Source organism: Pelmatolapia mariae, linkage group LG12 (assembly GCF_036321145.2).
Source record: "Pelmatolapia mariae isolate MD_Pm_ZW linkage group LG12, Pm_UMD_F_2, whole genome shotgun sequence".
Classification (NCBI taxonomy): domain Eukaryota; kingdom Metazoa; phylum Chordata; class Actinopteri; order Cichliformes; family Cichlidae; genus Pelmatolapia; species Pelmatolapia mariae.
This window is the reverse complement of record NC_086237.1, coordinates 30,010,552-30,033,046: the sequence shown is the minus strand read 5'-3', so window position 1 is coordinate 30,033,046 and position 22,495 is coordinate 30,010,552. Positions and strand designations below refer to the sequence as shown.

The window sequence follows — 22,495 nt, the reverse complement described above, 5'->3', positions numbered from 1 at the left end:
GTGGAAACACCAAACAGAATACAGCGTAACAAAAAATGAAGACTAAGAATCTTAAAGACAGGAAACAAACAGAAGATAAACAGAAGATACTAACAAACAATAGGAATCAACTGGAAATTACACAAAACTGAGTCAAAAATCCAGGACCACCACAGTAGCTGGTTATTATGAAATTGCATAAGTATAACCTGCTTTGCACATGTTTTATTTGTTTACCCCACTGAGGACAGTGTTTGTCTATCCTTCACCCTAAATCTGACAATTTCTAATCTCATTTAAGCTTGTAAAATGGCACAAAACTATGAAAATTGTATCTATTAATCCACAACTTCATGATTTATATTGTGTTATAGTGGAAACGACTTGAAAAGTTTTGTAAAAACAAATTCCTAGGATTCCTTTATAAGTTAATTATGCATGTTAATTATAATTACTTGTAAATATACCAGTAAATATACCAAATACAAGTAAGCATTTGTAGTAAATCCTCATGCACATTGGTACTGAATGTATTACATTATCTGTCATTAAATTTTGAATACAGTCATATGAAAAAGAAAGCTTTCACAGGACTGTCTGCAGTCACAGGACTGCAGAACATGCAAAACATTTCTCAATGATTTTATCTGCCTCTTGCATTACTGTCGAGGAATGTTCCCCCACTCTTCTTTGCAACGTTGTTTCAGTTCATTGAGGTCTCCGGGCATTCGTTGATGCGCAGCTCTCTTAAGTTTATGCCACAGCACTTCAATCAGGTTGAAGTCTGCCCTTTGTGATTGCAACACCTTGATTCTTTTTCTTTTTTTGTTCAATGATTCTGTTGTTGATTTGCTCCTGTGTTTGCAATCACTGTCCTGTTGCATGATCCAGTTTCAGTCCAGCTGTCAGACAGATGGCTTCACATTTCACTATAGAATACTTTGGTGTGCAGAGGAGTTTATGGCTGACTCAATAACTGCAAGGACTGCAACTCTGAAAAGTCGTAAAATGTAATAATTAACATGATAACTGAGGCCCGTAGAGTCTGAGATGCAGGTCTTTGATGTTTTGCGATTTCCCAGAGCATTGCATGGTCTGATGTTGGGGTGAATTTACAGGGTCATGCACTCCTGGGAAGATTGTGGCATTGCATTAAAACAAGTGCAGCAAATTCCCCAAACTTCTGCTTTTATAGTCATATGAAAACAATACTTTTTACATGGCATGTTGCATATATCTTCAGACTTTAGAGGAGAATAACTTACCCCGTAGGACTCTCTGGGGCTTCAAGAGATGATGAGATATATTTTCAGGCTGCAACATGTCAGACTTACAGACTAAGGGAACAACATGTTAACACTCATTTCCCCTTGATCAGCTGATCTTACAAGTGAAGCTTTACTTTCATAGTAACAATGAGATCTTAAATACTGTAAACAAAAATGTAACTGTAGCAAAAAGACCAATGATTTTTTTCATCCAGCCAGTCCTTTAGGAAAAAATCCAGTTAATTGAAGGTTTAGTGAGGTAAACATAAACATACAGCAGGCGACAGTGTGGTCACAGACCTGGCATTTAGAAAAAAGGAGAACACATCATGTTCAGTTTTGTTTAGTGGTGTTTCCCAGCAGCGTACAGTTTGATGTTGGAAATGAGGTCAGAGACAAAGACATAAATAAAATATGACATAGAGGTGACACAAGATTTTGGCTCATGTAAAAACAGAAAAGAAATGATGACGACTTTGCAGAGAAGAAAACGCTCTCATGTCCCCGCTGTGGCCAAAGACTCATTTTACCCTGATGGATAATTACATTCTCATTTTATCTAAAAACAAAAACAGACATTCAATCTGTGTCTGACTCATACATTTGAACACCAGTGTATAAACGAAATCATCTTATTTGGTCATTTTGAGGAGATTTTTCTTTTTCAAATTTTTGATTTGCTGCTTATCCAAATTTTACTCATCTCAGCAAACCAAACGTTCCACAGTCACAAGGACAGAAGTGAAACATTGCAGTATCTCCAGATGCAAAATCCCATTGAGCATTCAAACCTAACAGTGCTGCACTCTGCTGTCTGCTTTGCCAAAATAAATACAGCTCCTGGATGCAGGTGACTTCATGAATTGTGTTTGAACACCACATCTGCGGTTGCTAGAAAACAAATAAGAAATGCACAAACAGGGCTAATCGTTTGCATTGTTTTTCATAATCCTTTAACTGTTTCTTTCATACTAAAATCCATACAGACAATAATATTCAAGCTATACTAAGCCAGAATTTATTGTTTTTCTCAGCTGATAATTTTATAACATATTTCCCACTGCTCATTATATTTGAGCTATTCCTGCTGTCATTCTATGGCACTTTGTGGTGAGATTAGAGGGAAAGTTAAAAGATAAGTTACCATAAACCTAGAGACATAGAGAGAGTACACACTAAGGGGTAATAAAAAGAAGAAGATAATGAAAAGCCCTGCAACAGCTATATTACAGTGAACTGTAAGCTCACTCTGTCTTTACTTTAACCCATACAGGCAGTTCATACTTCATGAAATCACAGGGCCAAGAATTCCCTGTTAAGTGTTTATGCAGAATTTTGAACAACACATTTAACAGAAATGATCATTAATCCTTAACAAATAAAATAAATACAAACAACATATATCCCTCTCTGCCCTGCAGGCAGTCTATCCTTCAAGCTCGGGTCCTCTACCGGAGACCTGGGAGCTTGAGGGTCCTGTGCAGTATCTTAGCTGTTTCTAGGACTGCGCTCTTCTGGACAGAGATCTCCGATGTTGTTCCTGGGATCTGCTGGAGCCACTCGCCTAGTTTGGGAGTCACTGCACCGAATGCTCCGATTACCACTGGGACCACCGTTACCTTCACCCTCCACATCTTCTCCAGCTCTTCTCTGAGCCCTTGGTATTCCTCAAGAATCATGTCATTTGGAACCGCTACATCTATCACTACGGCCGTCTTGGGTTTCTGCTGCCTGAGGTATTCACTGAGCATGCTGTCGGTTGGGGCCATCTTCCTATGTATTCCTGGATGTTCGCTGCCTCATCCTAGACTGTGGTGCTAACGCTCACTAGTCCCCAGCCTCCTTACTTCTACTTAGCATACAGCCTTTGGGTGCTGGACTAGGGGTGAAACCCTCCGTGCATGGTCAGGAGTTTCCTGGTCTTGATGTCAGTGGCTTCTATCTCCTCCTTCAGCCAGCTTATTATCCCAGCAGGGTACCTGATCATGGGCAGGGCGTAGGTGTTGATAGCCTGGATCTTGTTCTTACCGTTCAGCTGACTCCTCAGGACTTGCCTGACCCTCTGCAGGTACTTGGTGGTTGCAGCTTGATATCATCCATGTACAGGATCATCTTAGCCACTATGATGCCTGACAGGAGCTTCCATGTGGTACTGAGGTAGGTTATTGTCGGTCGTTGAATGGGACCAGTCTCTTCTGGGGGTCCTTTAGGATCAGGACTGTCCGGCCTTCAGTTAGCCATTCTAGGTGTCTCTCGTCAACTAGCAGCTGGTTCATTTGTGCTGCCAGATGCTAGTGGAGTGCAGTCAGCTTCTTCAGCCAGTAGGCGTGAACCATGTCAGGGCCTGGTGTTGTCCAACTCTTATACAGGAGACCCTTTCTTGGATGTCTGCCACTGTGTCAGTTACTGGTCCCTGTTCAGGGAGGTTGCTGTCGTTTGCTCTTAGATCCACTAGCCACTGAGCATTGCTGTTATGGTTTGTGTTCTTCTCCCATATGCTCTTCCAGTATTTCTCTATTTCCAGCCTTGGTGGTGATGTTCTTATATTGTTCCCCTGCCACTGAAAGTACACCTTGGCTGGTTCAGTGGAGAACAGCTGCTTTATTGCAGCTCTGTGCTACTTTGATGTTGGCCTCTAGTCTCTAGTCTATATATATATATATATATATATATATATATACACAGACAGACAGACAGATAGATAGATAGATAGATAGATAGATAGATAGATAGATAGATAGATAGATAGATAGATAGATAGATAGATAGATAGATAGATAGATGACTTTTGTGTGATAACTGATGTTTTTCTCCAAAAACTTGTGTTTTAATAATATTTTAGTGCATTTTGACATGAAAACATAAATTGTAGGATGATTTAAATTTACTGTAGTGAAAATTAAAATGGAGACGTCATTCTGATGCTGTTGGAATTTAAATAACCATGTATAACCATTACAACCATTAAATATTGGTTTTGATTTAAAAAAAAAAAAAAAAAAAAAAAAGATCCTCATAACAGCGTCGTAATTATCAACATGCATTACCAGTAAGATCTCATGCTTTGCGTACTGCAAAAAAGTCTGAACATTCAATGCAGTATTACGAAACCTGCGTGTGGGACAGCACCTGTGTTTGCCACACTGGCTGAAATGGCACCTCAGGTGACATTATAATCTTATGACTTATGCATAGGAGGGATCATGAATGGAGTCTTCCCCATGATCCTTTAATGATCAGCAGGTGCAGGAACAGGTAAATGTGGTGGGAAAATAGACAGTTGTCTTGACAGTGTCAAGGTATCCCTTGAATTCTGTCACCACTTTCACATAAAAAATACATACAGACATGGCATGTAGAGTTTCACAGTTTCAGGATTCCCTAAAATCCCTGTTTTACAAACACTGTCATTTAAGTCCAAATTGTCCTGAGAGTTTTCAGCTGGAAAATATAACATTCACATCTTTCTAAAATGGAGCAAACACTCAGTGACCTCTTGTGTCTTGTATCAGAACCTCTCAAACAGTACTGGGCCATTGCTGTTACCAAGAAAAGAGCACCCTTCTGCCCTCTTGTGTCTAAAAGTGGAGTTACATTGTAGAATGAGAATCATTAATGACTAAACACAATGCAATCTCTTGCAAATTTATTAAACATAATTACAAAATAATAATAAGAAAAACTACAAATACATGAGTGAGATTATTAGGTCACACAGTCCACTCCCTCTTTTGCGTTGACTGCCTCAATACAATTTCAGCTGAATGTCTTCTTCAGCCTGAATTGTGATTGGACCAGAGGGAGGGGAGGAGGTAAACATGGGGTTACAGCAGCACAGGCAGGGTGTCCCTCAGTAACCAGTTACAAGATAGTCAAACAACACAGATAATATTGGCAGGAAAATAATCAATGTGCTATGACTTGTAGACCAAAAAAAAGGAGAACAAGATTATCAATAATAATCAGCGTGTAAAAACAGTATTAACATAACTTACAATATTGCAGTTGCCATTCCAAAAACAAACGCTCATCTCAAGAGTAACATTTTCCCGTGTTGTGTCAGCTTTTCTCTTTTATATTTGTGTGGCTACCTGACCAAAGTAGCATGTGACAAATTCAACATGTTATCAGTTTGTCAGGAGTCAATAGTTAACCACAGTTTTTTCAGTATGAGCCAAGCTCGTTCACTCTCTTCGTCAGCTCTCATACATCAAATATGAACTTTTTTGCCTCACTTCAGACTCACTTCCACTCCTAACCTCTGAACCCATCCAGCTCAAGCCAACTGTCAAGAGTTCCTCCCCTCTACTCACCAATCAGTCCCTGGTCCCTCTTTCACCGTCAGCTTTCTGTTACAGAAACTCCATGAATGGCCTCATTTTCAGCCTCAGCCTGAAAGAACTAGTTGTGTTTACGAGAGGACAATGTTAGTCTGTTCACCTGCTGGTCAGTGTTCGATACTCCGACTGGGATAGCTGGAATAATTCAGAAGAAATTGGATATCATAGATATTCATTACAAATTTAGATCACTAGTAAAGCTTGATGTAGCTGTTGTAACCCTTCTTGGATGGGATCAAAAATGAAGAAAGAGAGGAGAGCAGGAGCCCCTTAATTAATAAGGAGGAGGTGAAAAGAAAAATAAGATGTGAAAAATCAGGTGAATGCAAAACTTTTTATAATTATTCCAAGCTTCATGTGTCCTTCAAATATTACGCTACATAGTCAGTGGGCACGGTAAGCAGCACTTTCTCTGGTGCACGTGTACCTAGAAATTTAAAGGTTTCACCTGGGAGACCTGCTGCCTGAATCGGTATCTCAGCAGTGCACTGGAATTATTTTTGCCCTTAGACACAAATATACAAACACGTGAACTAAGGTTCAATAAAAGTGTACCTAAAGTCTTGTGTCTGAGAGAAGTAGTTCAGAGGGTTCATTTAGGTGTCATCTTTGCAAGTCAAACTTCTACATCTTGTGGTAAGCTTTTTCTAAATATAGCCATTTTAAACCCCCAAAATAAGACGACTTAGAGAAGAAATGAGCTTCAGTCTGATGACTAACAGGGAGGTATGCATACATTTATTTGCAGCTCCTACTACCAAAATACGCCCACAGGTTCAATACAACTTTGTGCATCATTTAGTACACATTGCCCCCCAAATCCAGCAAAATGTATTATTTGGAAAAAAAATTGTATTATCTCTAAAGTTTTTTTTAAAATAAAAGGTTCAGCACGACGCCATTAAGTTGAAACCAACAAGGAAAAGGGGTTACTTTAAAATGCACAGCCGTTTCTCAAATGGCTGCTGGGATTCATTTTTTGCATAAAAAGCAGAGAAAATACAAGCTAATGAAATTCCATAAACTACAGATTTTGGAGGTGGCTCTCTGAACTTTGACTCTGTTGATAAACACTTTGGGAAGGTCTCACTGTAACATTCCTCCTGAAACTGGATAGGCCCAGATCTAACAGCACGACACCACCACTCTGCTGAAGGTCAGTTTCTCCATATCCGTGTGTCTTTGTGCGTGTGTGTGCGTGTGCCTGTGCGTCTACACTTTTGTGTCTGTGTGCAGCACATAGAAAAAATCAAGACTGTGTGAAGAAAATGAGGTGTTAATGGTTAACCCAGATAAATGAAACGATCTATATGTAGGAGCGGTTTTAAATCTGCACAAATATCAGCTTTTTTCCATTCCAGACAGCACGATCAAAGCAACCTAATCTATTATCATTATAAATACAATTAATCTGTTATTTCCCTATTTATTTGCATGATCTAAAACAGAAAAAATAACTACATTATTATTGTTAAAGTGCCAGAAGTCATCAAATCTCTAGACAATGATTATCAAAATATTTCCCCACTCACTGTATGGAAATAAACTGTTTCATAAACTAGTTGTTCTATAGTAGTTCTATATCCATTACATGCATGCATGCATGCCTAAATGAGCACACATGTTCAAATGTGTGAAGCTTCCAAAAACCAGGACAGACTAAATTTGTGACATCCCAAAGCTAGGTCTTTGAGGACACAAATGCATGCTGTTACAAACATGTATACACTCACACAAACACATGAGGTTGCAAACATGTACACGCAGTAAATGCATTTGCATGCTCAAGGTAAACCCTGAGAAAAATTATGTCAAAAGCAGAAGTATAGGCATACGTCATAAGACAATCTCTGCAGTCTGCGGAAAATAAAAGCGAAAAAATAAAAAAAATAAAAACATGAACAAAAAAAAAATGCTTGGGACAAACGGGAGTGAGTTAATGTGTAGGTTTAGCCTGCTGCTATAATCATTACACAGGCAGATTTCCCTTTCATTCTCTTTCCCTGTTTTACTGAAACCAGCTAATTGTTGACTTTGTTATGCAATTTCCAAACAAACATGGGGCAATTTGGCATGAATTTGGTTCAAACTTGAAATCCTCCTGGACCTGCAACAGTATAAAAAGAGCGACGCAGGGATCTCAGGCACTCTTCAGGCCTAAAGAGGGGTTCGCTGTTACAAAGTGCTTTGTGCTGCAGCTAGAACGGGGAACATGGCACCTGTCAAGAAGGTAAAATAAACCCTCTACACACTATGCTCCACTGTGTGTTGTTTTACACACCAAGTGCAATATGCAGTGCTGGTTAGTGGACTGTGGTGCTGTAAAGGAAATGTTGCCAGTGCATGTTTCATGCATGTGTGAGCATGTGGTCTGTGAAATATCCAGACCGGAGCACTCAGTGCTGGAGAATCTCAAGCTAAAAATGGCTTTTTATCTTTACACCTTTGTACTTAAACAGTAACACTTACAGAATCATAAAATTGTCATTGCACAAAGAGATAGCTCATTTCTCAACCACAGTACATTATGTATGGTACCATCTTTGTGTGTTCTTTGTCACTATTTTTAAAAATGTAGAATAAGCTACTCCACATCCACAAATGTACAAAAATCCACAGACAAAATGATCCACTGAGCACAGGTTAAGCGTGTCCATGGATGGGTGATGCTGGGTGATGCTGAACTGCTTCAGCACAAAGAGGCCACCACCAGCCAGGAAATGAAGCATGTGCTGGAGGTGCAGAAGTCCAAGTCCACTGCATGAGGATGAGATTATAAAGAAAATCAATGCACCTTTCCCTCCAGTCAGTCAACAACAGAGAGACGGGGGGGGGGGGGGGGGGGGGGGAATGAGTGAGGTCTTTCCCAGTTCAGTTAGATGATGAAAAGCACTTGTAACAGCAATGCTCCGACTGTAGACTGTTAAACTGTAAACCCCCCCAAAACAATAAACCTGAGTTTGTTACTTCACTTTATGGCTTCGTGTTGTTTTTGTGAAGCATGTGGTTGGACTGCTGCAACAAATCAAACTACTCAAAAATGTCTGTTACAAATTTCACCCATGCAGACATATGTGAAGTGATCTAGTGTTTGACTGTTTTTTTGTTTTTCTTTTAATGCCTGCCTGCTATCAGGTTGAAAACAGAAAGCCAAATACTGTGAGGGAATCCAACAACAACACCAAGAACCATCTAATCCGGACCAAACTAGTATCACACATTCACAATACTCTCATTCAAAGAGTTGCATAACCTTTCCCTTGCCAATCAGAGCAGCTCTTACTTCGACCACTCCCCTTCTTCAGAGAGATTTAATCTGGCCTCCTCCCCACTATACTGTCACTTCAGCATCTCGAGGTCTGAGCAGTCAGGGTTCCACACAGCTGTGAGATTATGGCACCAGCAAAAAAGGTATGTGCAGACTTTTTTGTCCAGAGGTGGGGTTATGCTGTGAGAAGAGTTCTGCAGAAGATCTAAATATCAGGAAATACAAATGATAGTTTTGTGAAATTCTAATAGCAATCATAATGATCCAAAGTGGGGTTAGTATTTGTGTCTGAGATTTCTGCTTCCATCTCACGCTGTAAGTTAAATGTGGGTGAAAGGTTGTGAGGCTGGGGTATCATACTGCATGTTTATGGTAGTCTTTTTGAGTGGTGTGTATTCTGTGTAGAACATCAGGTCATTTCTCAGACCACTGAACCTTCTCGATGTTATTAGACATACAGAAAGACCACTGAAGCTCATTTAATTTATTCCATTCTTAATTTGTATAAGGATTAATGGTAGCTTTAAAAAAAAATCTTAGAGTGTCACACTGCAAGCATGTTTATATTTATATTATCCACTGGTCAGTTTTAATATTTTAGCTGATTTTGCTTCTATTGCTAGACTAAAGATGTGTGCAAAACACACATTTAGGTGTTTATTCAATTTGTAGCAGGGATTTATGCAAAGTAGCACATAATTAATGAGATAGTTTGGATTTTTTGCCATTTAAAAATAAGATTTCATAAAATGTGGATTATAAAAAACATTTTCTTCATTAAGCATTCATCTTATATTAGGAACACTTAATGTGTTTGCTCAGTTCACTTGCAGTCTCCGTTGATATTACCTAGGTTTTGACTTTTTCCTGTAGATTAAAAATAACAAGACTTACTTCAAAATATTATTTGATTTTGATTTTTGCAACTCTTACAGGATTTTTTTTGAGCTTTGTAAAGGAACGAACCTTTAAAAACAAACTTTCAGCGTGGGAAGACAGATGTGGTACAGGATATAGGAAACTGCAATCCACAAGGCACAGACGATTGATTTAACTGTGTATGAGCTGATATCGATTACAGGTTTCTTTAAAATATACAGTTTGCAGTTTCGTTGGCTTTACTGGCTCAACAGTGATATTTGCAAAATGATCCACTGAGCACAGGTTAAGCGTGTCCATGGGTCCCACTGTTTCCACAGGGCATCCTTGAACGTCTCAGTGCTGGTGAGGTGGTGATTGGTGATGGAGGATTTGTGTTTGCTCTGGAGAAGAGGGGGTACGTGAAGGCCGGACCATGGACCCCTGAAGCTACTGTACAGTACCCTGATGCAGGTAAGAACATACTGCTGTACCAAAACTGCCACTCCGTTACATCTTAAAATGGGATTTCCATTATCCATTGCTGGGTCTCCCTGTAAATACCTGGCAGTGTATGTTACATTTTAGATTGCTTTGGCACAGCGTTTGTCCTATGATGCAACCTCTTGATGATTTTCAGTGCGACAGCTGCACAGGGAGTTCCTGAGAGCCGGGTCCAACGTTATGCAGACCTTCACATTCTACGCCAGTGATGACAAACTTGAGAACAGAGGCAACAACCTCAAACTGACTGTAAGTTAAAAGGGAAATTACAGCAAGTTTCATTCTTTATCAAAACACAAATATTTTAAATGTGTATTTGAAGAGTCTCTTTGATTATTAGGTTTTTTTGCTTCGCTCTACAGGGAGCTCAGATCAATGAGGCTGCCTGTGATTTAGCCCGTGAGGTTGCCAATGAGGGTGATGCTCTTGTTGCTGGAGGAGTGTCCCAAACTCCATCTTACTTGAGCTGCAAGAGCGAGGCAGATGTGAAGGCCATCTTCAGAAAACAGTTGGATGTGTTCATCAAGAAAAATGTGGACTTCCTGATTGCTGAGGTAGCAACACTGAACGCTTTGGCATTTTTTAAAAACTTTTTCTGGAGGATTCCAAAGGTGTAAAACTGCCATTGAACACCAGTTTTGAGTGTTTCTTACTTGTTGAGAGAAGTTTGGTTTGAGCTTTAATGCTTTTGTCCTTTAGTACTTTGAGCATGTTGAAGAGGCCGTGTGGGCTGTGGAGGTGATGAAGGAGACAGGGAAGCCTGTGGCTGCTTCTCTGTGTATTGGACCAAAGGGGGACATGCACGGTGTCTCACCCGGAGAGTGTGCAGTCAGGCTGGTCAAAGCCGGTGAGTACAGTTATCTTTGATCTTTGTCAATTTTTATGTTGTTTCAGCAGAAAAGAATAACAGCCTGCCTCCCTGTGAGCCTTATCAGACACTAAAAAGTTCAAGACTTCTTATCAACTGAGGTTTACATACCTTTACATTCATGTGAGGTCACTTGGTGTATTTCTACGACAAGAGAAACAAATACAAATAATGAAATGATATTTTGTAATGATTGTGAAGGCACATGTTTGAAATGTTTGAAATAAAAATGAACTGAACTGAACTGAAGAGTGAGTGACTATTGGCCCGACAGCAATTTATTGCACAGTAAAAATGAACAAAACTTCAGCATCTGTGCCACCATAGTGTAACTAATTTATAAGGAATAAAAATGGCATATGATATCTGTACTTGGTTTTCTTCTGTTAGGATTTCCTTTTTTTTTTCTGGGATGAGCCTGTACAGGCCAAAACAGTGGCCAATAGTTATTTTATTCAGTAACATGCACAAAAATGTTCCCACTAAACACAAATACAAATACACTGAAAGACCTTATACCCACAACTGCAAACCACAGTTGATTAGGTGTCAGCCATGTATTTTCTTACACTCTCACACACAGTTCATGTTACTGCATGCGGTGTATTTTGTTCTACAGGTGCCCAGATTGTGGGAGTCAACTGTCACTTTGACCCCATGACCTGTGTGGAGACCGTGAAGCTGATGAAGGAGGGAGTGGAGAAGGCTGGTCTGAAGGCTCACTACATGGTTCAGCCGCTGGCATTCCACACTCCTGACTGCAACTGCCAGGGATTTATTGACCTGCCAGAGTTCCCCTTCGGTAACAAGATACTGTCTTGTATTATAAATCTGCCATTCCAACTGTTCTGGATACACACTGTCCTTATATATGCCCTCTGCTGGTGAATATGCTACACTGCATTGCAGAAAGTTCAGCCAGCCAACACAGAACAGCAAGCTTTCGCCACAAACTACAAAACTGTAATTTAAATGTGCATAAAATTGTTTGGTTTTTTTCTCTTTCAGGCCTGGAGCCCAGGATTCTGACTCGCTGGGACATGCACAAGTATGCAAGAGAAGCTTACAATGCTGGCATTCGCTTCATTGGTGGCTGCTGTGGCTTTGAGGCTTATCACATTAGGGCTATAGCAGAGGAACTGGCACCTGAGAGAGGCTTCCTTCCAAGTGCATCAGAGAAACATGGCTCCTGGGGTGCTGGTCTGGAAATGCACACCAAGCCTTGGGTCAGAGCCAGGTCAGAACAGAAGCAACTATTAATTCTTATACTCAAAAATACTTTGTGAAATATGACATATTCGCTGTTTACTACCAGTAATCACTCTTGGTTTTTTTATGTCTGTTGACTTTTAGAGCCCGACGTGATTACTGGGAGAACCTGAAGCCAGCCTCCGGTCGTCCCCAGTGTCCCTCCATGTCTGTCCCTGATTCTTGGGGTGTTACCAAGGGCCATGCTGATTTGATGCAGCAGAAAGAGGCGACCTCTAAACAAGAACTCGAACAGCTGTTTGACAAATCAAAAACCCACTGAGTCAGTCTGTTTCAGACTCAGCAGCCAACATAAACGGAACAGCTGCGTACAGAGCTACCGATGTGCAGCAGTCCATAGTATCTATATACAGTGCTTCATCTAACAAACATAGTGTCAGTTGTCGTGACATTAGCACTGTTATGTGTATCTTTAGACTGTAAAACCGGGGCCACAGCGTCTCAAAAGTGGGAGCTGACCCAGTAAACCCAGTCAAAGTGACCAGTTTGGTTTCTCCGACCCTGGACCACTTTGTTTAATATCTAATAAAAAAGATAAAATACAAATTTTGTTTCTTCTCAGTTTCTTTCTGATGATGGGTGGTGTACACATATATTCCGTGTCTGCTACTTGTGTCTATGCATCCACAAATAATCTGCAAAGCAGAGTTAAAAGTGTTATAATAGAGCCATTGTTCAGTGCTATAAGGCCTGTCATTAATAATAAGGCTAAAATTAGTGAGATTTATGCTATCTATGGTTTATTCCTGCAATGAGAATAAACAGTGAACTCAGTGAACTTTCTGATTAACTGTAGGCCTGTTACTCAAAGCATAGTTAATGTTTACCAACATAACACCTGAGTATATGTCTACAGTAAGCACAAGATGACTTTAGAACATACCAGAAAGGATTGGAAACTTCCTAGTCTCACACACTGTTTCAAGCATTGGACATGGTTTTTATTACCCATCATTAAACAGTTCTCATTTTTCCCATTAATTAATTTGACAAAGCTTAATTGGAAAATAGGATCTGACAGTCTTATTTTCTTTATATATATATATATAAATATATATTTATATATAGACAACAAAGGATGTTGAATATGGAGCTGCAAGGCAAGAGGAAAAGAGGCAGCCCATAGAGAAAGTTTATGACTATAATGAAGGATGTTATGCAGAGGGTAAGTGCAACAGAGGAGAATGCTAGGGATAGGGTGATATGGAGTGAGATAATCCGCTGTTGTGACCCCTAAAGGTTGCAGTAAAAAGAAAAAGAAGAAACATATCAACAATCTACTGAGATTTAATCAACATGAATTTCTGCCAAAGCCTTTTCAGATCTATTTACCCCATTACAAGCTATTATTTATGTTTTCCCATCATCAGAAAGTCTGGAATCTAAACCAGATGCCTGTGGTTTTAACAGCATTTGCACATTGTTTTCCAGAAGGCCTATAATGAAAGATGTTAATACGTTATATTAAGAGAACTGCTGAGACATATAAATTATGAGAGAGAAAAAAGTCAGATACCCAATATGTGCTGGGTTTTCCTCTCTTATGAGCCCCAAATAGTAAGGAACAGCAATATTAATAACCTAATTGCTGTGTAATCTGGCTTTTATATAGATATTATACTACAAATACTACAGTATGTGCAACGCGGCACGAAGGAAAAAGCGATATTGCTGCTGGTGACATATCTTCACAAATAAAAGAGCTCTGTTCCTTATCTCGCTTATGATTGAGCGAGCACAGCCCACGTGACGAGGTTATCCGTTTTCTTCAAGGGAGGGTGAAATTAAAGATAGATATTTTTGCCGTTACCTAACAGGAGCCTTGTGTTGGCATTTTCCTTACCATACGACAATAATCAATCAATTTTGTCGCTTTGACAACAGTAATGGTGTTCTGGGCCTTATCAGAGATCGAATAATTTAACTTTAGAACGGGCTGGAGGTTTTTAGTGATACAGTTTTTCATGTTTTTTTTTTTTTTTACAGGGGACGGCTAACGAAGACTGTAACATGGCCTGACCTAACAGGACAGTCGCTGACAACACATCTACCGGCCACCTGCCATCATAGACAGAGGGTTAAAGACACAGCTAGAGGTAAGGTGTAGCATGATAACAGTGCATTTATCGCTAATGCACTTCAACCTTCCACTCAAAATGTATGTTAACGATCAAATCTTACCTAAAAATTAAACACTCTTCCCATAACATGTATTGCTATTTGTCTACAATGACTTTCACATTACCTCCTGCACCGTTTTTATAATGTCATTCGCTGAACCCTTTCTGTCTTACGGGCTCGCCGTCGATAGCGCCATCATGTGGTGTTTTTGCGTGTTTTTTTCTTTCTGCAGCTTCAAACCGGAAGTAAACCTGAGAGGTCGTCATGGGGAGTAAAGTCAGCTCCAAAATGGCAGCTCCCACCGCTCGAGTTGTTCAGGTAACGTTAACTACTTAAATGTTAATTTCTCCGGGTTTGTTTGTGTTGCCACCTGATTTAGAGCTTACAAAGTAAAACGCTGCTTTTCCCGCTGTTCCGAACAGTAAACTACTTTATATCCTGCGGCCTCTTGAGGTGGCAAAGACCCGTCATACCCTTGTTAGTGTCCTTGTTCATAAACCGCACAGGACACATCAATATCGTTTAGTCACGTTGTGATAGCGGCCTTTTAATCAATTAATTAAAACTTAAGGTAGGTGTAATATTAGTCGTTTTAGTTGTCAGTCTTGCTATGGCTGAGTAGAAGATAAGTCTTTGTAGGAGTTAGAAAACTAGGCAGTTCTTTACCCTGTGCTGTTCACATAACATAAAACGGTGCACATGGAGGCCTATATGTCGGTTAAAGACAGATCTTTGTACCACAGTATTAAGGAACTGTACCAGCAGTGCTTATTTCCTACTAATAGACTAATTTTGATCGTTTTTCAATTACTGGAGGATGTGAGCGGTCTGTAATGACAGGAAAACAGAAATAGTCTTTACAAATGTTTAATTTGCATTTAGCCACTAAATTTATGCTATTGGTACGGAAAAAATGTTTGTAACAGTACGTTTGTGATGACCGCTTGTTTGTTCTTTCATAACTAATGTGGATCAGAATTACTGCATTTTAGCTGCAGTTAGGCCGCTAAAATGCCTAACTCCTGATGTCAGGAAATATCTTTCACAGATTGGAGTTATAGTTATATAACATATGTAACAATCATAAGTAACTGCACAGTTCATTCAAAAGCTGTTTCTTGGACAAGTGTGGACTATACCTTTTTAATTTATTCATAAATTAAAAACGTTCAGAGTTGATTTCATGTGTGAAACTTAAAAAGTTTCAAAGTTGTTGTTGTGAACCTGCAACTTGCTGTCAAAGGAGCTCTCAGTGCAAGGGAAGCAGGCCACCCTTACCAGCTGCAGAAACAAAACAAATCCAGACTAAGTCAATGATTCGGCACAATAAATTGTTAATTAGCAACATGAGTAACATCTTGACTTGTATGGAAGAGGTGGATGATTAGTTAATGGTGAGGAAAAACCTCTTCACAACATCCAACATCTAGAGCCTGTACAAAGGGGTTCACTCCAAAGTCCAAATCATTTGCCACTGTGGAGAACAGAAAGGCCAGATAACACTAAAGAGAAGAGACACATGAAACACAGGTACTGAGACTCAGTGGCACTCAATCATGAAATCCAGTGCCATGAGGCAGAAAATCAGATTTATTTTGGCATGTAAGAAGCTATGCTTTATGCTCGGATTCAGCCAAACACTACAAAGTTGACTGGACAGCAGTTCACAGTACGAGTGCACAGTTAACCCCAAACCATGTCGCAAAATAAACTGCTGTGGACAAGTCAGTCATTTGATCTCAACACAGTTTAGTTATATTTGACTTGCTGAAGACAAAACTAAAGGCAGAATACATAATGATTCCCTGTGAAGGTATCTTAACAAAGTATTTGAATATTATATTATTTACATTTATAATATATCTATTTATTGTTATTATTATTATTGTCATTGTTACTGTAATGCTAATTTGTCTGATTATCACAAACAACTGAGACTCTGTCACTATAGACTGTTGTTTGTGTCACCAAAAAGCACTTAAAAGATGGGTATACTGATACACTGCACTACTTTCATGGGTTGATCTGTTAGATGCACTTGTATTTTGTATAATGTTTGCTCTGTTGTATGTTTTGTGGTATATTCCTATCAACTGTGCTGTTAGAAGGCTACATTAACTTAACGTTGAGCACCTGATGTTACAAAAATACTGTCACAAGTCACAGGTCATACCAAACATAAATAAAAATTTAAATTCACCCTAGTGGTGTTCATCATATTTTTCTAGCTGCTGTGTTTGTTTTAAAGCTCATTCACTCTGTTTTAGCACGTGTGGGAGACAAAAAAAAATACTGTCCATTTCTTGTCATGTCAGGATGCCTACCCTTTTACTGACTGCTGTTTGATTTTGTTTTCTCAGGCAATACGGCCTCATACTCCCCTGATCAAATTCCCCAACAGACAAGGCCTGCCCAGACCTAATGGTGAGCCTTTGTTTTTCCCAGCTGAATGAATGTGTTCTTTTAGGTTCACATTTATCAGAAATTTAATCGTTAACAATGCCTTCCCTGGTGATTATTTCATTACGTTACTCTTTTTCTTTTCATCCTCTAGCCCAGGAGGCATTGAAAACATTAGCACTAAACCTTCCTCAACATAATGCTCCCACTTCAGCTCCAGCATCGCCTCAGTTATCAAGACTGCATGCACCTTTAACACCAACCCCAGGCACACCAGACACACTGGCTTCTATTCAGCTACTTCCTGCAAGGTACCGCAGGAGACCGTTAACAGCAGATGAGATGGATTACATCCAGGTGAGGCTATCTTAACTGTACCCAGAGTTTTTACACAGAACTACTTGGTTCTTTAAAATTGAGCAGAGTGGAATAACAAAAGAGACGTAAAAAAGTCAAATGTCAAGCAAAGTTGGCAACAGTATATGACCCACCTTTGACTGATCATAAACTCGTAGCAGTGGGATTCAAAAGTACAAAGGTTAAGTTTATGGACTGAGTGAGAACAGGAAAACTTACTGTAACTTGTTGCTGGTACATAACTAGCTATAGAAACTGAATGTAGAATCTAAAAGTTTTGAGTATTTAAGGATATATTTTGGCTGGTATTTGTGTTTATTTGTATTCTATATCATTTCTTTGCCACAGCGCGGTGGACCAGAGTGACATGAAGTGACGCCATCACTGCAGCCAAAGTCCTTATATGTTGATGATCAGTATGTCTTTAATCCTGTTCGTCAGCACAAGAGAACCTGATGCCACATGTAGAATAAAGTATTACATGGATCCTGTTAAAATGTATATATGTTGATTGTCAGTTGTTTAAGTGTATATGAACTCCATACAAACAGATGTTCACTGTAAAACACGCTGCAAAGGCACACTAGCTCCTTGGTTTGTCTTTATTCACCTGGCATTGCATATTTTTCTCAAAGGTTTGTTTTTAATCAATTTTAGTTTAAAAACAAAATCATCAACTCATCTTTATTTGTTAATTTTTCATCCAATTTATCTAATTTTACCTGCTGACTAAAATCCAAGCAGGAGGCTCTAGTATACAGAAGGAAATTGGACTTTCCATGTCTCTCGCTGCACTTGAACTGATGGTTTTTGGAGCTAAAAGGCTGGTGAGGTAGTTGATGCAACAATGCTGCATGAAATTACATTGATTTCATGTGAACAGCTGGATTTAAATGATTAAAATAATGTTGGATTATTTTATTGTTGGAATTTGATTGTGCAGATCCAAAACAAGCAGACCATAAAGCGAATTCTAGTAACAGGCCACCACTCTTTTCAAGAAAAATTTAATTTAAGGTATTTATTGTTACCATTGCTGGCATGCTCTATATGGTAAACATTAACAACACTGAAAGTTCACAACAGTGCAGTATGATAGGCAACCATTACTGGCTTTCTAGCTATGAGTTTCAGTAAGCCGTTTACTCCGATGAATATTGGCACAAGTAGCACAGACATGACAGAAAGGCCGGAAGTGAATGAACACTTTACCTGTCTGCCTGGCAGATTGTCAGCTTAGTCTCTACCAGAGCTGAGAAAAGCTCACACTGTTAGTTTTTTTTATCTTCTCGTGATATAATTAGAAGTGACACCTAGGCAAGCACACTTGAAGATAATTCAGCATTAGTAAGTACATGTCTCCTGTTTGGCAACAAACTTTAAACAGCCAGCTTCTAAACACATGAATTCAGAACAATTCATGGCTTTACAAAAATACCTCTGGATGTTTAAAACTCAATATCAAACACGATATGATCTGTATGAACACAAAACTGCAGTATATTCATAGATTATTATAAACACGTAAAGCTACAGAAACTGTCAAGTCACAAAATGAGCACAACACTTGAAGAAACACTGAGGTATGCACTGGATTACTGTGATTATGGAAATTATTTGCCCTAAATCAGTCTTGGTCACAACATAAACAGCGCCTTGTTATTTATTAAGATTTAATTCTGTTGCAAACTAAAGACTCAACATTGCGCTTGAAGCAATCTGTGCTCTCTACTGGAGACCACAGACTCATCAGTTGCTCTGTTCGTCCAGTTCCTCAAAAGCCGGTAAGAAATCAGCAATGGTGTCCACCACGTAGTCGGGCACCAAGCTGTGGTTGGTGGTTTGGTCACTATTCCTGTACTCCTGGGCCTCCTCGATCTGAGACACACCAGTGAGAGTGAGCATGGTGTCGAGGCCGCAGTTGGACCCGAACAGCATGTCCGTCTCGAGGCGGTCCCCGACCATCAGGCACTGGGCGGGATCCACCCCTCTGAACTGACTGGAGATGCATTCGAACATGAAGCGGCTGGGCTTTCCGATCACAGTGGCCTTGCGTCCTGAGGCCACCTCCAAGGCTGCTGTGAGGGAGCCAGAACCTGCAGGGGGAGAGGCGGAGTAAAGATGACTGAATCACCACCAGCCACTTTCATTTCCAGCTGCATGCTATTTATAGTTCTGCGTATCTCATATAAGCTGCTCAGTCAGTAGGTACAAGCCATAAATATTTTCCAGAGGGCCACTTGTTTTGGATTAAAAAAAAAAAAAAATCACCCTTCAGATTTGTGGAATCTAAACTGGATTACTGAGTGAGCTAAACTAACAACTGCTCTCACATGTTTTTGGGGCTTTTTTTTTATATCTTAAATATATCAGGAGGAAATGAGGGCAGAGAGGACTGATGACATGCACCAGAGCCCTGAGCTTGAGCTGAACCAGCATCTTTTACCCTATGGTCTCTGGATAACCCAATTACTACCTTATCTTAAAGCTCTGCAAACTAGTTATGATGAACTGAGACAAGCCTGAGGCCAGAAGGTAGCTGTGCCTCGGATTGTGGGTTAAATATACTGCAGTGAAGCTTCCAGGTGTATTCTGTGTGTATCTGTGCAGTGGTGGGCCCCTGAACAGTGGTGCAGTGAACAAAAAAAAGTTTAAATAACGCAACAAGCCGGAGCTCTTGTTGTTTTAGCCATTTGTTCTCTGCAGACCTGTCCTGACACTGCAGATTCATGCTGATGAACATCTGAAAAGAAACCTGTGATGCAGGTTGCACAAGCCCAGCTATTTTTGCAGAATAAGTAAGTTTTAGGGCCCTCTGACCTCTTGGCATCCCGGTCCCTTGACCACTAAGCCATTTTAGCAATCTATCCATGTCTGGCAGAAAAACGAATATCTTAACGTGACGTGAATGAGCAACACTGTGTGGTAATTAAAACTAAATTCCAGTATACCTGGTAGTATCCTTCCACCTGACAGAGGGTGCCAGGGGTCGTTGTCGGTGGCCAGGAACAGACACTCCGGGTCCTTCAGGTAGCAGGAGGCTTTGGCCAGTTTCAGAAAAGTCAGTTTGTCATCATGTCCAACCAGCACTGCCTTCACGTCCGGAGCCAGGGCGCAGTTGTAGATGGTGGCGTCCGGATCATCCGCCTCCTCCACGCAGGGGATGCCTGCCTCTTGCAGCTCTCTGCGCAGTCCGTCGCAGCCGATGACAAACACCTGGCCGGGGACCTTGACGACGTCTCTCAGGTAGAGAGCCGAGCAGTACGAGGAGCTGAAGATCTGCTCCAGCATCACGTCGGTAAAGCCCAGCCGGTAGAACTTGTGCACATAATTCTCCCGCGGCCTGGTGCAATTGTTGGTGACGAACACCACGTTTTTGCCGCGCCGGATCAGCGAGCTCACCACCTTTGCGGCGCCCGTTATCGCATTCTCTCCGTGCCATATGACCCCGTCGCAGTCGAAGAGAAAGAAGTCCTTCGCCTCAAGCAGATTTCTAATCTGAGGTCCTCGAATTTTCTGGCAGCCTTTAAAGCCAAAGGCGCCTGCCATTCCGGCTTTTTCCTCGGTTACTTCCGTCTTTCACCTTCTAGTGATCCCCCATGTCGAAAGCTGGTACATCATGCAGTGAAGCCGGCGGGTTAAATGATACGAAAACAAATCAATGTCAGGAAATCACATTGCAGAGTCCTTGGTGCGGTTACATACACGGAGCGAGCTACAAAAACATTGACACCTAACCACGCCCACGCCGTCAAGACTGACCAATCAAACTGTAGAAGTTTAGCCAATTGGACTCGTCGGTTATAAGAATAGCACTTTCTAAAAATTTAATTGCGCCCCCGTGGCGGCTGATGGACAGAACATGGCATTAAATTAAAAAAAAAAAAAGTCTAAACCAAAAGAGCACTATGGGAGAAAATAGAGCACCACAATTAAAATACTTTAAAGGAGTAACCATTGTGCACAATGGTCCTATTTTTCATTTTATATAACTGCTCATTAAAACCAAGGTAACATACTGAACCTTGAAGCAAATGGGCCACAGCATCAGAGGACCACAGCAGCTGCCACCGCTGTCAGCTAAGAGCAGGAAACTGAGGCTGAAATTCACCCAGGCCCTCCTAAATTGGATGACAAATGATTTAAAATAAGTTGCCTGGTCTGATGAACCTTTATTTCTCAATGGCATTCAGATGGTAGTGTCAGAATTTGGTATAAACAGCATGAAAGCATGGTTCCAGTCTGCCTTGTATCATCAGTTCAGGCTGGTACTGGTTGTGTCACAGTGTGGGGGATATTTTCTTGGTACACTTTGGGCCCCTTAAAACAAATTAAGCATCATCCAAGCACCACAGCCTATCTGAGTATTGTTGCTTACCATGTCTATCCCTTTATGCCTAAAGTGCACCCACCTTATAATGACTTCTTCCAGCAGGTTAATGCACTATGCCACAAAGCTAAAATCGTCTCAAAAGGGGATCCAATCCAGTACGAGCAAAGTGTAATTAATGACGTGTCCAGTGGGTGTTGCTTCATTTTTATCTTTATTTTTACCTTTTTTATTCAACAAACACAGAAAAAAACCGATATGTAATGCAGCTTAATAAATAAATAAGTAATCCACACCAAATCAAAAGCTGCAAATTTAATAAAGCTCTTTATATATTTTTTTATACTGTGCTGTTCTACACTTTGGACGCCTTTACCCAGGAGGACGAAACTTCTATTCTTTACTGATAAGTATCCAAGCCATGGCCAATTGTTCATAACGTCAATAATAATATCTCTCTGAAATATACCAGAGTAAAAACAAAGTAGCAAAATAATCCTTATGACGTAAAAGAAACTTCATGATTATTAACAGAGAACGAAAAATGTTACAGGTATTCCTAACAGCAATAACGTTAATAATGAGATGGCAGAAACCTCCTAAAAGACACAATTTTAACAACACGTGGTTATAAGATTTCTGTTAATGAGTTGCTAGAGGTGGCTCACTCTCAGTGCAGTCTTTACCTCACGTCACTAGGTGGGGCTCTAACACAAAAACGTCCCGGATTTGAACTTCACAATTGCTTAAAAGTCAACAACAGATTCATGCACAGAGTCTGCTGTCCCCTGCCTCGCTGTCCATCCTTTCTCTCACAGACCATAAGCCGGCAGAAAGGTCCGAGCTAGCTTAATCTTTTGACCTCCAATAATTTAGAGAAAAATAAATACATACATTTAGATTTCAGAGATTAAACTTCTCCAGTGTTTTAAT

The 22,495-nt window shown here is 40.2% G+C and overlaps 3 protein-coding genes across 3 annotated transcripts; 2 read left to right on the top strand and 1 right to left on the bottom strand.

Annotated features, from left to right (window-relative positions):
* The first annotated feature begins 8,897 nt into the window (after window positions 1-8,897).
* On the top strand, window positions 8,898-12,900 carry LOC134638589 (betaine--homocysteine S-methyltransferase 1-like). Its single transcript, XM_063489320.1, has 8 exons — window positions 8,898-8,998; window positions 10,055-10,187; window positions 10,354-10,466; window positions 10,580-10,771; window positions 10,917-11,064; window positions 11,705-11,887; window positions 12,094-12,322; window positions 12,439-12,900. Exons 1-8 carry the CDS (start codon window positions 8,981-8,983, stop codon window positions 12,614-12,616), a joined length of 1,194 nt encoding a protein of 397 aa, XP_063345390.1. The 5' UTR covers window positions 8,898-8,980; the 3' UTR covers window positions 12,617-12,900.
* A 1,216-nt stretch (window positions 12,901-14,116) lies between these two features.
* On the top strand, window positions 14,117-18,148 carry kgd4 (alpha-ketoglutarate dehydrogenase subunit 4). Its single transcript, XM_063490182.1, has 5 exons — window positions 14,117-14,450; window positions 14,708-14,793; window positions 16,836-16,899; window positions 17,030-17,232; window positions 17,581-18,148. The coding sequence occupies exons 2-5, from the start codon at window positions 14,740-14,742 to the stop codon at window positions 17,596-17,598; spliced, it is 339 nt and encodes a 112-aa protein (XP_063346252.1). The 5' UTR covers window positions 14,117-14,450; window positions 14,708-14,739; the 3' UTR covers window positions 17,599-18,148.
* pdxp (pyridoxal (pyridoxine, vitamin B6) phosphatase) lies at window positions 18,136-20,973 on the bottom strand. The gene is made up of 2 exons (XM_063490180.1): window positions 20,184-20,973; window positions 18,136-19,328 (listed from the first exon to the last, which is right to left on the bottom strand). Exons 1-2 carry the CDS (start codon window positions 20,779-20,781, stop codon window positions 18,982-18,984), a joined length of 945 nt encoding a protein of 314 aa, XP_063346250.1. The 5' UTR covers window positions 20,782-20,973; the 3' UTR covers window positions 18,136-18,981.
* Window positions 20,974-22,495: the final 1,522 nt, after the last annotated feature.

Coding starts and splice junctions, on each gene's coding strand:
- pdxp (XM_063490180.1), bottom strand. CDS start 20,781: ATGGCAGGCGCCTTTGGCTTTAAAGGCTGCCAGAAAATTCGAGGACCT. Junction 19,329..20,183: donor AGGTGGAAGGATACTACCAG/GTATACTGGAAT, acceptor CTCCCCCTGCAG/GTTCTGGCTCCCTCACAGCA.
- LOC134638589 (XM_063489320.1), top strand. Junction 11,065..11,704: donor AGTCAGGCTGGTCAAAGCCG/GTGAGTACAGTT, acceptor TTTGTTCTACAG/GTGCCCAGATTGTGGGAGTC. Junction 11,888..12,093: donor CCTGCCAGAGTTCCCCTTCG/GTAACAAGATAC, acceptor TTTCTCTTTCAG/GCCTGGAGCCCAGGATTCTG.
- kgd4 (XM_063490182.1), top strand. CDS start 14,740: ATGGGGAGTAAAGTCAGCTCCAAAATGGCAGCTCCCACCGCTCGAGTT. Junction 14,794..16,835: donor CCACCGCTCGAGTTGTTCAG/GTAACGTTAACT, acceptor TTGTTTTCTCAG/GCAATACGGCCTCATACTCC. Junction 16,900..17,029: donor AGGCCTGCCCAGACCTAATG/GTGAGCCTTTGT, acceptor TTCATCCTCTAG/CCCAGGAGGCATTGAAAACA.